This window comes from Corapipo altera, unplaced genomic scaffold, assembly GCF_003945725.1.
Source record: "Corapipo altera isolate COAL_440 unplaced genomic scaffold, ASM394572v1 343, whole genome shotgun sequence".
In the NCBI taxonomy this organism is placed as follows: Eukaryota; Metazoa; Chordata; class Aves; order Passeriformes; family Pipridae; genus Corapipo; species Corapipo altera.
Window position 1 is genome coordinate 2,917,251 of NW_020884913.1, and position 15,117 is coordinate 2,932,367.

Below are 15,117 nucleotides of genomic sequence, written 5' to 3' on the forward strand. Positions count from 1 at the left end.
GGGCCGAGCCCCGCCCGTCCCGCCCGCCGGTGCCGCCGTGCCCATGGAGGCCGCCGGCGAGGCCGAGGCGCGGCTGCTGCTGCTGCAGGAGGCCCGGGAGAGCATCGAGGCGGCGCGGAGCTACCGCCGGGAGCTGCAGCAGCGCCTGCGGGGGCTGCACCAGGCGCGGCAGCAGGTGGGGAGCGGGACGGGCCGTGCGGGGCTCCCCTGCCCGCGGCTGTGCCCGCACGGTGTCCCGGGGGGGGTGGAGGCACCGGGGACTCCCCCGGGGCACCGGGGACCCGGGGCCGCTCCCATCCCGAGCCGTGTGTGTTTCCATGACCCCGCAGCCACCGGTGCGAGCCGGGGCTGGGGGAGCCCCGCGGGACCCGCGTGTGGATGCTGGAGCTGGGAGATGCGGGAACGGGAGATGTGGGAAGTGCCGGGAGGAAAGGGGGGTGAGCTGGTATCTGTTACTGCGCGAGCCTCGTTGTCTGGGATTATAGGGAGGTTTCCCAGGCAGGGATAACGATGTATAAAGGAGTACGTTTTGTGAAGTAGCTGGGATGCTGAGTGTGATTTAATAGCAGTGTCACACCCATCGCCATCCCGTCACATCGGGTCCCTGCCGGGCAAGCTGCCCTCTGGCCGGGGTGCCCTCCGAGCTCTGCTGTCCCCATGCCCCGCTCTCCGTGGGTCACGTACTCCGTGGGTCAGGCACGAGCGCTGCCAACATTCCAGGTTGGCTGGTTCGTCTGCGGCTCTGCGCTGGAGCCGGGACAGGGTTTTCCTTGGGACGGTACCAGCGGGAGATGCGGGATGAGATAGGCAGGTGTGGGCAGGGAGAGTCACACGGCAGGACTGGCTCCTCTGCCGAGGCACCCTGAGCACTCTGGGGGTTGTAGACTAGGAGCAGAGCCTTACTATCTTTGATTCAGCTCTGCAAGGAGTAAATTAAAAAAAACCCAAACAAAACTAAGGTCAGAGAATGTTTCTGTGGCGCCCTGGTAGTTTTTCTGGAGCAGATTCCGTTAGTGTAGGAAGCTGCTGTGAGTCTGCCGGGGGAGTGCCCTGCCCCGGGTGCCTGTGGGTGCTCACTGTGCATTAAATTAGTCACTGTTGAAACCACAGGCTGCTTAAGAAAATGAACTGTGCATGGCTGTCTTTAATCCAAACCTTGTCCTCTCAAAGTGCTGCCTGGTGGCTCAGAGGGAGCCGAGAGGGAGCCCTTTGTGCAGTGGCCGTGCAGTTACCTCACCTTTCCCTTTCCTCTCAGGGGGAATTCCTTTGCTGTGTGCAAGGAATTCCTTTGCTGTTTTCTCCTTTTTCCGCCTTCAGGACCACGGGCTGTTTTGTCCACAAAGGATCACACATCCAGGAGTTCCCTGGGGTTCAGACAGTGGGAGCTTTATCATCTGGGGGCGGGTGGGCCGATGTGAATGGGTCGCTTCCGTTGCATCCTTTTCCTCTGGACCAATGGGACGGGATTTTTCCACAGCTCTGTGTGTCCAGGGACTTGCATTTCCTCTTTTGCAGGGCGAGGAGTATCTAATTTTGGGGCTGAGCTGCCTGCAATGGGCTTAGAGAAGTGGCTGCTCTGCCTTCCTTCACCCCACCCCTTCACAAAGCTAAATACTTCCTTTTTTTACCCCCAAGCATTGAAATAACACGAGAAGGGAAACCGAGCTGTGGGGCAGCTGCAGAGCTTCATGAATATTACTTGAAGAGGAAATTTATTTTACCTAACCAGAGAGCTTCCTGTGTTGGTTGTCTGTGTTTCTGAATTATGTATAGTGAGATCTGAGCATGTTGCAGAATTTCCTTGTGTGTGGGACTTAGAAAAATTGTTTGTAGGGGGGCTTTTACCCCTGACTTTTGCATCTTTGGCTCAGGGACGTTCCAAGTGTGTTTTCTTCCCTAAAAGTCAGATTCAGCAAGTTTGCAACCATTCTAATAAGCACTTGTAGAACCTTCTGTGGTCTGGTTCTTCCGGAGTCAAACCAGGCTTGGTGTTCACCCAAAGGCAGATATTTGAACAAAATTGAAAAGAAGGCAGTTTTAGGAGGATTTTAAAAATTATAGGGCCTGGAAAAGTGCTCCTGGATAGTCTTCTAAAAGCCTGATACCGTTTTCTTTCCACGGAGTATGTGATGGCAGAGTGTAGGATTACAGCAGTGGGTTTTTTTGAGGGGCAGCAGGGAGAAGACCTACAGGGCATTTGAATTTTTTTGACAAGAAAAACTCCTTTGTTGAAGTTCCTGTGACCCAGTTTGTATTTTGCTTAGTTAATATACTCTTCCCCTCCTCCAGGCTGGTTTCTTTGCCTCCCTCCCTGCTGTGTGTGTACTAAAAATGACTGCACTAATTTGTTAACTGCTAGTGGTCGTTTTTTTGAGCTGACTTCACTCAACAGCTTTTCTCCAGCAGATGTAGATGAGGTAGTTCAGGAAAAGATGTGTGTGGCCTTTGCCTTTTATCCTGAACCCTTCTCTCCTGTTGTCTGAATTCAGATCAAAGAGAGCGCAACACTGACCAGGGATGTGCTTGAGCAACATTTTAACGATTTGAAAGGGACGCTGAAGAAGCTGCTGGATGAGAGGCTGCTGTCCCTGCTGCAGGAGGTGGATGTCATAGAGCAGGAGAGCATCAAGCCCTTGGATGAGTGCCAGAAGCTGATCGAGCACGGGGTGAGCACGGCCGATGATCTGCTCCGGGAAGGTAAGGCAGCACCCGGGGCTGGGCCTGAGCTCTGCCTCCCAGTGTGTGTCTGTCAAAGGCTGGAATGTTCCTGCTGTTATCAGTGTATTTGGCTCGTTTTGGATTTCTCTCAAACCAAACGTTGGGGAAAGGTTCAAGCTGGGTAGATGTGGTGAAGAGCTGATCAACGTTGTCTCCTACAAACCTGTATTTTAACGTTTCACTCCAGTCCTGGGGTGTACGTGTGTCAGTGTAGCCTCTCCTAAAGGGCAGGAAGTTCTGGGGAAATGTCTCACTGCAGGGGTGTTCAGTGCCTCTCTAGGACAGATAGAGGATTCTGTCTTGGGTACCATTACAGTAAAGTGTCTCTGTTGGTGGATGAGTTGTTTCTGTCTTACTGAAACAAGCAGGTTATCCTGCTGGGTGTGACTGCATTCACTGTGGATGGGGAACATCAGGAATGAAACGGCCACTGTATGGGGAAAATTCTTCCAAAAAGTCTGTGGATGAGGCAGACACAAATGGACATGTGGAATATTGCTGTCAGGGCCAGCCTGTGCCCTGCTGGTGCTGAATACCTCTGCAGAAAGGAATGTCACTCTTGCCTGTTTTCCCCACACTGCAGAACTTACTGGGAGCGTGTCTGAGCCATGAGTGTGTTGGCAGTTTCCTTGCATTGTTCTCATGTCTCAACTTTAACTTTCTTTCAACATGAGCTCAGTCCTGGAGCTGAGGCACATTGAACTGTGTCCCAGGGGTGGGAAAACTCCCAGCTCCCCTCAGCCTCCAACTTTGTGTGTCCTGGCTTGGGAGCTCTGTGCCTGCTCACAGGAGTAGGGACAGCATTTGTGGATTAATATTTGGGGTTTTGTCCATCACCACAGCTCTGGGACAGCTGGGAGTCACCTCGGTTTTATTTTAAGCCTCAGGTTACTGAGCCAGGGTGGTGGCAAAGATTGCTGGTGTTTTATGTGAGTTCTGTGAGGTCTCATGAGAACCTGACTGACTCTGCACTTCCATGCCCTGGTGCCCTGCACAGCAGCATCCCTGACCCTGTGGGCAGGACAAGCTCACCCTGCAGCTGAGTCAGAAAGGAGTTAAACCTCCGTGGTTATTAAACCTCCTGCTGCCAACTGTGACGTGTGCTTTCCTTCAGAGCTTTGTAACGTGTGTAATCCTCCATCAGGAGAAGGACTGAGCTTGCTGATGTTGTGAATTACTGTAAACTCATCAGACTGGAGACTGGAGCACGTGTCTCTGTAAGCTGAGTGTGGGATGCTACTTTATATGGAAAGCTCAGGAAAATATTTCTGTTTATCCCCACACTTTAATGCATGGATTACTCCCTTCACCATGACAATAGTTACCATTTTAATTCTAGCAAACAATGGTTGAAACTATTCCTTGCTTTTTAAGCACCTCTTTTTTATTTTCTGATCAGTGAAGGTGCTTTGCTTTTTTCTTTCTTTAAAGCAGTTAGAGGAAGGGATTAATAACCCAGATTTTTGGCATCTGACCCCAGTTCTGCTACTGTCTTAGACCTGAGGCAAATTATTACATCTGTTATGGGGTGTGTCTACGGGGAGCTTTGAGAGCTTCAAAAGTTGCTAGATAGGCTTTCTGTTGTTAACTATAATTGTATTTTCTAGCTAAGACTAGCAAAAGTGCTGAGGGTGCTTCATGTTTAATTGGCTGCTCATGTCAGAACTGGTTATTCTTTGAAGCAAGGAATGCCTTTTGTGGACATTGTCTCATGAGGAATATTTTTGCTGTTTGGTTGCAGGGGAGAGTGCAGTCGATGGAGATGTGGGACAAGAGAATGAGAAACTTTGCAACTTCACAAAAAAAGCTTTACACATCCAGCTAGATAGGTAAGACACGACACCCTGAGGTGATCTGAGGCAGCAGCATGTGTGCCCTTCTTGTGCAGGGCATCTTTTCTCCTCTGAAACAAAAGCTTTGCGCTCCACTGCCTTCAAAGATTCATTGGAAGTGTTGCTGTCCTGTTTGTTTCACAGACTTTCAGTGGGGCTGGCACTCACAGAATGGAGTGGTTTTCACCCTCCATATGCTCTGTAGAAATAGAGGCTGTTTATTTGGGAGCAGTGAAGCCACTCCTTGTGGAACAGCCTGTGTTGCAGAGTATTTACTGAGAAACAGACAGTCTGGTTAGGGCTCAAACACAGTGTTTGCTGAGTCTTTTAAGTTTGGACTGCACGAGCCAATTTCTGCAGCTGTTCTCTCTTTGCAAATCTGCCCAGATTCGAGTGCATGGATGAAATATGGATTTGCAGGAGCTGGCCTCTCTCATTACAGCAAACTTTCCTTTCTCAGCTTACCAGAAGTGCCCTCCTTGGTTGATGTGCCTTGTCTGTCTGCCCAGCTGGATGACTGCCTCCTTACCATACTGAAAAATCAGATATTCAGACATGGAACTGTGGCATCTCGCCCACCTGTGCAGCTGGAGGAGTTTGTGGAAAAGCCTGGGGGTATTTTAGTCCGCTGGTGTAAGGTAGGTAAAATATCTGTGTGACAATCCTTTAGATTGACTCTTATTGAAAGAACTGAACAGTCCACTTTCTTTCTGAATTCTCTACTGCCTTCCAAGGACTGGTCCACTCCATGTGTAGTTAGAAACTTCAGAAGAGTTTTATGGTAATGGTGTCATTTAAAGGCAAGGTTATGTAGTGCTGGTGTGGTTGGTGCTGGGGTTTGTGTCTACCTGGCAGTGACACTTGTGGTTGGACTCTTGTTCTTGGACTCCTCCTGTTCCCACCTGCAGGCAGAAAGGGCCAACGTGCTCCTCTGCCTCAGAGTGTCCTCCCTGTGAATGGGAAGGTTGGGAGGGGCAGCTGAGATCCTGCTATCTCTGCTTGGTGTGCTTGAGCAAGGGCCAGGTGCTGGACAAGCAGGAAACAACTCCTTCCTATGCTCGTCCCGCTAAACAAATAAACATTAGAGTGTAATCTGTGTGATGGTGTTGTACAAACAAGAGCCAGAACTGCTGGGGGGTGTTTCTGACAGGTGATTTCCACATTCCTGTTGTGCTGTGGGAGTGGTTGATTTGTGTGGCAGGAACAGCCAAGCACAGTGGGGCTGAACTCCACTGCTGAAGTGATGCTTTTGTTCCCTTTGAAGATGCTTTAGCACACCCAGGATGAGGCTGAACCTGTTCTGTTGTGCTTTTACACCTAGATGTTTGTGTTCTGTGGGAGGTGCAGTGGGTAGAAAGAGAAATAATATTGTGGTTAGTTAGTCCAGTAGCCTTTCTTTTCAACAGACAGACCATTTTTGAGTAAACCACTGCTGTGGTCTGATGTGGTTTGGTTGTTGTTGGACAGCTCTGTGCTCCTTGGCAGCATCAAACAAACTTTTGTTGTTCTAGCAACAGCCAGCCCTTGGTTGGCCACCCTTCATGTGTGAAGGATGTGGGCTCAGGTTATAAACCCACAGGCAATGGGCACTGCTGTCACGTGGGGGGTGATTTTCTGTGCTGCAGAGTTTGGTCGTGCTTGGGGGGTAGTGGAGCTTTTTTTTTCTGAGTGCATGTGTTGTGTGTGTGTGTATAAATGTCTTTTGACTTAGAGATATCAAAGAACTGGAAATCATTCCCTGGAACAGTTTGTGAAGGACAACAGTGAGTTTCCCTTGTGGTCAAAAACTGGCACTGAATTTCTTCTGCAAAGTTGTTTTCAGCTTTTGGCTGAAGGATTTTGTTATACACGTATAATCTAGCCAGATGTATCTATATTTTAATGGTATTTGCATAATCTAGCCAGATGTATCTATATTTTAATGGTATCTGCATAATCTAGCCAGATATATAATAATATATCTTGGTAGATATATATCTTCTTTTAAATGTTTCTTCTCCTGTAGATACTTTTAAACTGTAATTGAGTAATTGTGGTACTTCTTTTGGTATCAGTTGGTTCGGACACTGATGTTGTTTCCCATAAGGCACTAAAATACCTCTGCAGGGTGGATCCCCTGCAGCTCCACCCTCACATGTGCCCCTCCAGGGGCAAAGGGCAGAGCCGAGGGGCCCTTTCTGAGGGCAGTGGCTGTCGTGCAGGTGGACGAGGACTTCACCCCCCAGGATTACCGGCTGCAGTTCCGCAAGGGCACCTCCAGCCCCTTCGAGGACGTGTACGTGGGCTCGGAGACGGAGTTCATGGTGCTGCACCTGGACCCCCACGTGGATTACCAGTTCCGGGTGTGCGCCCGCGGGGACGGGCGGCAGGAGTGGAGCCCCTGGAGCGTCCCCCAGCTCGGCCGCACCACGCTGGTGCCACACGGTACTGCCCCGGGTGCTGCTCATCCCAAACCCTTGTAGAGCCAGCTCCTGCAGGTCCTCAGCTGGATGGAGCTGCTTTTGGTGTGCTGAGGGGTGTCCTTGGCTGTGGGGGGGGTGTAACACGATGGACTGTCCCTCCATCCTGCAATTCATTCTCTGCTTCCCACACTCAGCGAGCCTTTCATTCACTGCTTAGCCTTTGAAAGCATCAGTGAGCCAGAAGTAAAGCATTATTTTTCCTTTTCCCCCACCCCGACCTAAGCGTTTTTGATGACCTACAGCTCCCAACAAGCTCTTATCTTGGAAGGGAAAAACCTAAATATTCTCTTCACTCGCAAATTTTTAAGGGCAGTGGGTGACGAAGGTTTTCCTTTGCCTGCAGTATCACTTGGCAGGGATTGCAGCAAATTGAACTTCTGGCAAACTCTGAGCTGGGAAATACTTTTTGTAGCTGCAGTTTATTTGAAAAACAAATCTCTCCATCAGGAAAAGGCAAACCCAGCCCCTGCTTTTAGTGTAGCTTAAGCTGCATCTGAGGTGGGCTGAGTGGACGTTGTGACTGACTTGAGTTTGCACAGACAGGAGAGAGCTGAGTTGGGATTCACACTTTTCATGGTTTTTATTTGTTTTCTCTGAAGAGTGGACAACTGGTTTGGAGGGCTACAGCCTGAGCAGTCGGAGGAACATCGCGCTTCGGAATGATTCGCAGTCGTGTGGGGTCCTCTACTCCAAAGCTCCCACCTATTTCTGTGGGCAAACCTTGACCTTCAGGCAAGTACTTCTTGGGTGGCTGTTGTCTGGTGCACCCCCTGAGCTGTCACACCTGAGCTGTGTGTAGCCCTGGGGCGTGTTTGAGTTGTGCATCAGCCCAGCCCCGTCACGGTGGAGTGTCTGTGTGAAGGCTCAATTCCTTCTCCTGCCTGGCTTTGTAGGAAAACACCTGATGTTTGTGTAGGACTTGCACTTGTGTAAAACAGAGATGAGTGAACTCCTGAGGGATGGTAAAATACAGCCCGTGCTGAGCGAATGTCTGGAATGTTGAACTTCCTGGAGTTCATAGCAGCTGTTCCTGGCTGAAGGCGGTGGAACTTTGCTGTTTAACCTTGGGCCAGGCAGTGCTCTCCTTCCCAGACTGTCCACAGGCTTTGAAGGCTTTGGACATGAAAACCTTGGATGTGCTGTTGGGATGACAGTCTGGCACCGATGTCTTTAACGTCTGAGATAATTAGTGCTGGTCAGGGCACTGCTTGAAACTGGCATTAGAAAATCCAGAGTGGGGAAGGGATCTTGTGAAATAAGGTTTTCCATTTGACACAGAACATGATTAAAACCCTTGGCAGCTTTGCTGCCTGTCCTCCTGTCGCTGAGATGATGCTGTTTAACGGGGTATGAGGAATGTCCTTGTGGATATGTCAGTTGTAATTAGAGACCTCAGAGGCTCTGAAGCTTTATTTCACCTTTCCCTGGTTAAATAAAACTACTTGCTGTACAGCAGGCAACCCCCAAAGGCAACTAGAAGGGGCTGTTCATGATATTTATGTAACTTATTCCGTGGTGTTTCATTTTGCCCTTCCTGATAATGGATTATCTGAACTTCAGGTGGTTGTAGTGTGAGGATGTGTTCAGTTGCCCTGTCTGAGATGGGATAAAAAGATCTAAAGCTTTCATTTGAAATCTGTTGCTAGATTTAACTTCTCTTGGCTCAGAAATGCCTGTGAAATTAAAGGCAGAACCCTGAGGTTTCCCTTGGTTCCCTCTCAGACCAGTGCCTTTCATCTTTTTTTATTGGTAGCACATGAAAATCTTTTGCTTCACATTTTGGTAACGTGGCCTTCCCTCCAAGGGGAGATTGTTTCAGGATGGCAGAGCATGAACAAGCAACTGTCCACAAGAACTGCTGTGACAGGAATCTTAAGATTGGAATGGGTTGTGTTCCTCTTCCAAGGTCCAAGACGAGCTCCTTGTGTGGAAGTGTGAGAGATTTTGCTGAGCAGGGAGATGCAGCAGTCGGTGCTTGGCTTTCTCCATCTGCTGGGGCACAAGGGAGTCACTCTGCAGGGATGAGGGGCTTGCAGAGCAGACCAGGAGAGCGAGGTTCTGCTCAGATGTTTGTGGAGCAGCTGCATGTTCTCTGTGTTCAGGACCCAGGCACAGGGTGGAAAGTCAGTGGAAAGAGAAGCTGTGACAAACACAGTGCTTTGGATGTGCTTTTTAAAGCCAGACTGTGACAGTTGTCCTGAGGTGATCATTTGGAGGAGCTGTGGGAAAACATCACTGCTTGAGGTCAAGTCTCATCCTGTTCCTTTGCAGCCTTCAGGGAGCTGCCCTTGGGAAGGGGAATGTTTCTCCACAGTGATGTGCTCTGCATCTCTCTAAGGCTTTGTTTGCAGTGGCAGCCACAGTCCCTCTGTCCAGGCTGGTAGTTTGGGATCTCCCAGCAGATGCCCCGTGATAATCCCACTGACTTTGTCAGGAACCCCCCACAACCCTGCTGAGAGCTGACACAGAGGGAGCCCCTGGGATCCCCCCCAGGCTGACTTCTCTGTGCTCTGAGGCAAAGGCCAGCTGGGGTGGGTGACTGGGTCAGTGCCTGTGCTGCAGTGACAGAGCCAGGTCTTGTTGTGCAGCGTTTGGGGTGGGAGAAGGGATTGAACCTTATCCCACTGAGCAGCATTCCCACAACATATTCTGGGGACTCTTAAAAATTTTAACTCCCAGGGATCACAGTCATACTGGCTTTATGGTTACACATTTTTGGTGATTCTTGTGACTGTGCAAACACTTATGTCCAACCCAGAACTCAGAAAATGCTCCTTTAACTAAGGGACGGAATGAATCAGTGTTACCTTATGCACAAAGTTTACAGATAAATGGCTGTTTATGAAGCTTCACCAGTAACTCAAGTTTAAAAGCTAAAGCAGAGCAACAAAATGAATTTGAAATCTCATTTAAAATTGCTTTGTGAAAACACTGTGGATCCCTTCCAAAGCAAAAGCTTCTTTGAGATTTCTTTTTCTTTTCTCTGTTTTTTTTTTTTCTTTTTCTCTCTTAGTGACATTCCCAGGGGACTGAAAAACCTAATGGAGTGCAAAAGTAAAACATGGTTCCAATTTTATCGTCCCTGTTTGTCTCGAAGGAGTTAACCCCTGGTGTGCCAGTCCACTGCCCACTCTAACTGCTGGTTCTTGAAAGCTTTGCTGAAGTTTTCCTGTTGTTTGGCTGCAACCACGAATCAGTGCTGGTCTTTCAAACTGCAGTGAAAATAACCACTTTCTAGAAAAGACCACCTGAGTTTCCTGAGTCACTCAGGCTCTCTCCAAAGTGGGATTTAGCACCTTTGAGAGGTGGCAGTACAAGACAAAGGATTCAAATGCAGAAGAGCCCTTGGGTGTGCAAACTGTGCAGCCCCTGGGGCCCAGAGGGAACTGAGTCCCTGCTCATTTGCACAACTTGTTTGCATTTTCTTCAGAGAGTCTTGCCCAGCATGCAATCCTAAATGCAGCTGAGCAGAAGCCAGACTTGTAAATGTTCTTCTAGGCATTGCTTTTAGCACACATCTGCATCAAGCTGATTTATTAAAAAAGCCCAACCCAACACCCTCACCCCATTATAGCAGAACATGGCAGGGCTCAAAAAACCTGTTTAAGTTGTGCTTATTAAATCCTTGCTGAACTTACAGCTGTCTGGCCATAATGTGTGATGCTGCCCAGTAACCTGGTGTAGCTGATTGCAGATTTGTGTGTATTGGTTCCTTCAGACAACTGGAAATCATTTCTAAAGATCATTTCTAAGCTGTGACAGTGGAAAAAAATTATTAAATAGCACTGAAAGTCTGCAGGAAGCACGTTTAAGCTTTGTACAGATTAATATTGTTGCTCAGTGGAGCTGCTGGGAAAACTGGTAGGAATTTTGGTCATTTTGGCCAATCTCCCTAAAAGTTTGGATGGATTTGTTGAGCACACAGAACAGGGGTTTGGTGTGACAGTCTGGATGTCAGGGTATGTTTTGATTTAAAGCTTCAGGGTCTGACTTAACCTTTTGCTTGGCAGGATTGAAACCGTGGGTCAGCCAGACCGGCGGGACAGCCTGGGGGTGTGTGTGGAGCAGCAGAACGGCTTCGACTCCCTGCAGCGGGACAAAGCCGTGTGCATCAGCACCAATGGTGAGTCTGGAGGGTGAGATTCCTGCCCAAAACACACAGCCCCGGGTTCTTTACATCCCTGGGGAACGGAGGAGCAACTCCTAAGTAGATGCTGCTGGTGCAGTTAAAAATCTGGGGTGAGATCACAGATCTCCCGCTCGCAGTTCTTGCAGCCTGCTCCATGTGTAGCACCAAAGGCAGCGGGGTTACTTCCCCGTTTGCCTGCAAAAAACAGGGAGAAAGTGAGGAATGGTGTTAGACATGCTGACTGTTTCAGGGGCAGTGTTTGTGAACGGGAAGGAGATGACAAACCAGCTGCCTGCTGTCACCTCGGGCTCCACTGTCACGTTCGACATGGAAGTTGTGCAGTTGGGGCCCTGCAGCAACGAGGGAGGAAACTTCAAGCTCCGAGTGACCATCAGCTCCAACAACAGAGAAGTGGTCTTTGACTGGGTACTTGATCAGTGCTGTGGCTCTTTGTATTTTGGGTGTTCATTTTCATACCCAGGCTGGAAGGTTTTGGTGTTTTAGCAGCGACTAAAGGGGATTTTTGTTCTTGCTGTAAAGTGTAACGTTAAAACCTGGGTTTCCAGCTGTTTGACAACAATCTGGTAACAAAAACCTGTCTTTATAGTACTTGAACTCCACTATATTGTACTTCCTACTGGATTCATTTAAACAATAATTGTGAAACATTGGATTTGTTACTCTGGAAAAAGCTAGAAGCAGGCATTTGCTTAGGCAAATTAATTTAAGCAGTCCATCAGACCTTTCCCTTTCTTCCTCCAGACTTGATTTGTGTCAGTATTTCATTGTACTCTCGTCTCAGGGTACGTGTGTTGTGTAGAGTTAACTTTGTGAGATGAGCATTTGGGGGTGGTAGTGGACCAAAGTTGTATTTATACCACCCAGAGAGAGAGCACAGTATTTAGAGCAGAGTCCTGCTATGCTTCCTGTTACACGCTGCTGCCTTCGGAGGGAATGGACAGTGGGCTCTGCCTGCAGCCCTTTCCCCGCACGGTACCGCTCGTCCCTCGGGAGCAGGGACACTGAGCCAGCCTGCCCAGACATGGAGCCAGCCTGTTACTGAATCACTCAAGTGCCTTATTCTGGTATTTCTTGAACTGTTGTCTGTGTTGTCACTTGGAATATGTTTTCTAGAGTAGCTGCATGGTGATGCTCACGTTGCCTCAGCCAGACCCAGTCCCGGAGCAGGATGTGATCCTGATCTGCTCTGAAAGTCTTCCCCAATTACAATTCTTGTGCAGCCTCTGCCCCAGCAAGTGTCAGGGGTTTGGTACCTGGGCTTGATGTGTGGATTGGCAGCTGTGATTCCTCAGAGCCCTCCTGACACTCAGCACAACCTTCTCTCTACTGTCCAGCTACAGAGATGGCAGTGCCCATTCTGATGGGTGGGATTCCTGGCAATCCCAAATTGCTGCCTGGGAATGCCCTGCAGCCACGGGCAGGAGTGCAGGTGTGTGGTCCAAGCTGGGACTGCTGCTGGAGATCCACCTGGAGATAAGGGGCATGGGCTTCAGGCAGACCCCACCTGCAGAGAGAACTGAACAGAGGGTGGTAATTCAGCTGTCCCCTCCATGGAGTAGGATGGGATAAGGAATTAGTATGAAATAAATGACTTTTGAGTTCAGAAGTTATGTAAAGTTACATCTGTTTCCTCCAAGGAGCAACTAAGATTGAGAATGAGCTTATCAAAGAGAGCCTATTTCTGGTCAAAAGACTGAATGTTACTGGATTTAAAGATTTATTAAAGTAACACTCACTGAGGGGCTTCTTACCTCAAATTCAATTAAAATTAAATATATATTTTATGTTAGAATAGCAATATTTTTATAAAGCCTAGACAATCATACTGCCCTTTTTCCTTCAGTGGCACTATGTTACACCCTCTATGTTACACCATAATAAGCTTAAAGCATAAAAAGCTTATTTTACATTGAATTAACATCCCCCATCCTCACACTGCCAGTACAAAAAGATCAGCCACCCTGCCTGCATTTTTCCCCAAGCATCTGTAGCAGGGTACAAGAATTTCAGACAAAAATGGCTGTTGGTGTTTACACCATTTACAAGAAAATGGGTGTAGATTCAGATGGGTGCAAAGAACTTGCACATGGCAGAGTTAGGTTGGAATTTGCTTTAAGACATGAAGTGAGGAAGACTGAACTCCCTTCAGGTCAGATTATCCAGTGTTAGCAACAAAAAGCCTGCAGTACTCTTAGTTTTTCAAGCTCAGCTATTTCAGTGTTAGGGATTGAGAGGATACTGGCTTATCCTGTGCTTTCAGTGTTCCTTTAATTCTCCTGTGAAGAGTATTTTCCATACTTTATTACTATAATAAGGTTTAGTAGATGAAACAGTGCCAGCCCTGCTCAGAGAGGGTTGGGCTGGCACTCCAGGTAGCAGCAGACTTAGATCTTGCTCCATGTAGTAGTGCTGGCAGTTTTACTTACACACTTCAGGTATCAGGTACTACTTGGAACTTAGTACTTTTACCAGGTGGAAACTAAAATTGTGAATATCCACATTTGTGAGGTACCACCGGGTCAGGTGCCTTTGCATCTGCTTATGGAGGGGCTGTAGATTCTGCAGGATATTTACTTACATATTAGAAAATAAAGCTTAATCCTTGAATTCAGGTACTTCCAGAGGTGGCAAGGCCGTGTCAGTTTGTTCAGAACACACATAAAAGCAGCTGAAATGACTGTGAAGAGCCATGAGAGGCCCCAGCTGCTGCCCTGGAGGCCCTGAGGGCGGCTCAGAAGAGTTTTCTGCCTTCAGGCTTTAAGCTGGATGTTGAACAAGGGCAGTTTGCCAGTGGTGGGTTCTTCTGTTGTTGTTCTTGTGGTGTTTTTGTTTTTTATTTTAACTCAGCACAAGCCTCACTGTCCAAATTGCAAATGAGGTACTTGGAGCCACCTCTTGCAGCCGCACCTTGTGAAAGGGGCAGGAGCCAAGAGTCTCAGGGCAAGAGACCCAGCACTGAAGGAACAAAGTACTCAAGAAGTGGAAGAGGCTTGAACTAAAGGGTGCAAATCCCCTTCTTCCACAGCAGAGTTCAGCTGGATGGAAAACTTGACACTTGCTGTACAGTTTGCACCTCTAGCTCTTGGAGCCCTGCAAGCAACAGAGTGTTAACAGCTTAGAAACCCGACCCTGAACGTTGTTTTCCTAAGCTAGTACAGTCACTTACCTCAACTAAGACTTATGTGTCAAGTGAAATTTGAATTTTTTTTTAAATAAAGTTTTATCCCTTAACCGTGTCTGGTCTAGGAAGTTATTTATTGGGGCATAAAGCTGAGCACCACAGTGTTCTAACAATATAAGAACATGTTTTCTAGAGCACCGCACCCATCTTTAAGAGCTTCTCTCCATTAATTTTTTTTTCTATTTTTTTCATCTTCTGTCTCTCAGAAGTCCTGAACACTTTCTTTCCACATTTCTCATCTGTGCACTTCCCTTTATTTCCAGCCAAAGTTCAGATTCTGACTGACATTTCTCACAAAAATAATTTCCCCCTTCTTTTTATAAAATTTGTTACAGCATCTGTAAAGTCCTTCCCTCAATATTCCATCAAGGCTGACCTGTCTCTTCTCCATTTTACTGTTCCCATCTCTTCCTGGTGCATTCACTGGTGCAGCTCTTACCCAGCAGCAGTTTTTGGCCAGTGTTACTGAGGGAGCAGCAGAGGTATTTAATCACCTTCAAATAAAGTCCATGTTGGACTAACACACAGATTTACTTCATTCCCTTAGTTCTGCTTTACCTGGAGCCTGTTCCAGTTATTTGGTCTCTTTTAAAGGAAAAGTAACTTGTGAAAGCAATAAGGAAAGCTGCTGACTTGGCAGCTCTCCCTCACAAACATCACTGACATGAATGTTCGTCATGAGGGGCCGGGTGTTCCTCCTCAGGAGTTGCAGCTTCACTCTCAGATCAAGCAGCCTAAAGCAGGAAGGAGTCAGGGAAGGACTTACCTACTCCA

The 15,117-nt window shown here is 48.1% G+C and overlaps 1 protein-coding gene across 1 annotated transcript; it reads left to right on the forward strand.

Annotated features, from left to right (window-relative positions):
• Positions 1–9: 9 nt before the first annotated feature.
• On the forward strand, positions 10–14,398 carry CRLF3 (cytokine receptor like factor 3). The gene is made up of 8 exons (XM_027654489.1): positions 10–175; positions 2,490–2,697; positions 4,460–4,547; positions 5,011–5,188; positions 6,752–6,974; positions 7,612–7,744; positions 11,023–11,135; positions 11,392–14,398. Exons 1-8 carry the CDS (start codon positions 44–46, stop codon positions 11,643–11,645), a joined length of 1,329 nt encoding a protein of 442 aa, XP_027510290.1. The 5' UTR covers positions 10–43; the 3' UTR covers positions 11,646–14,398.
• The last annotated feature ends 719 nt before the right edge of the window (positions 14,399–15,117 follow it).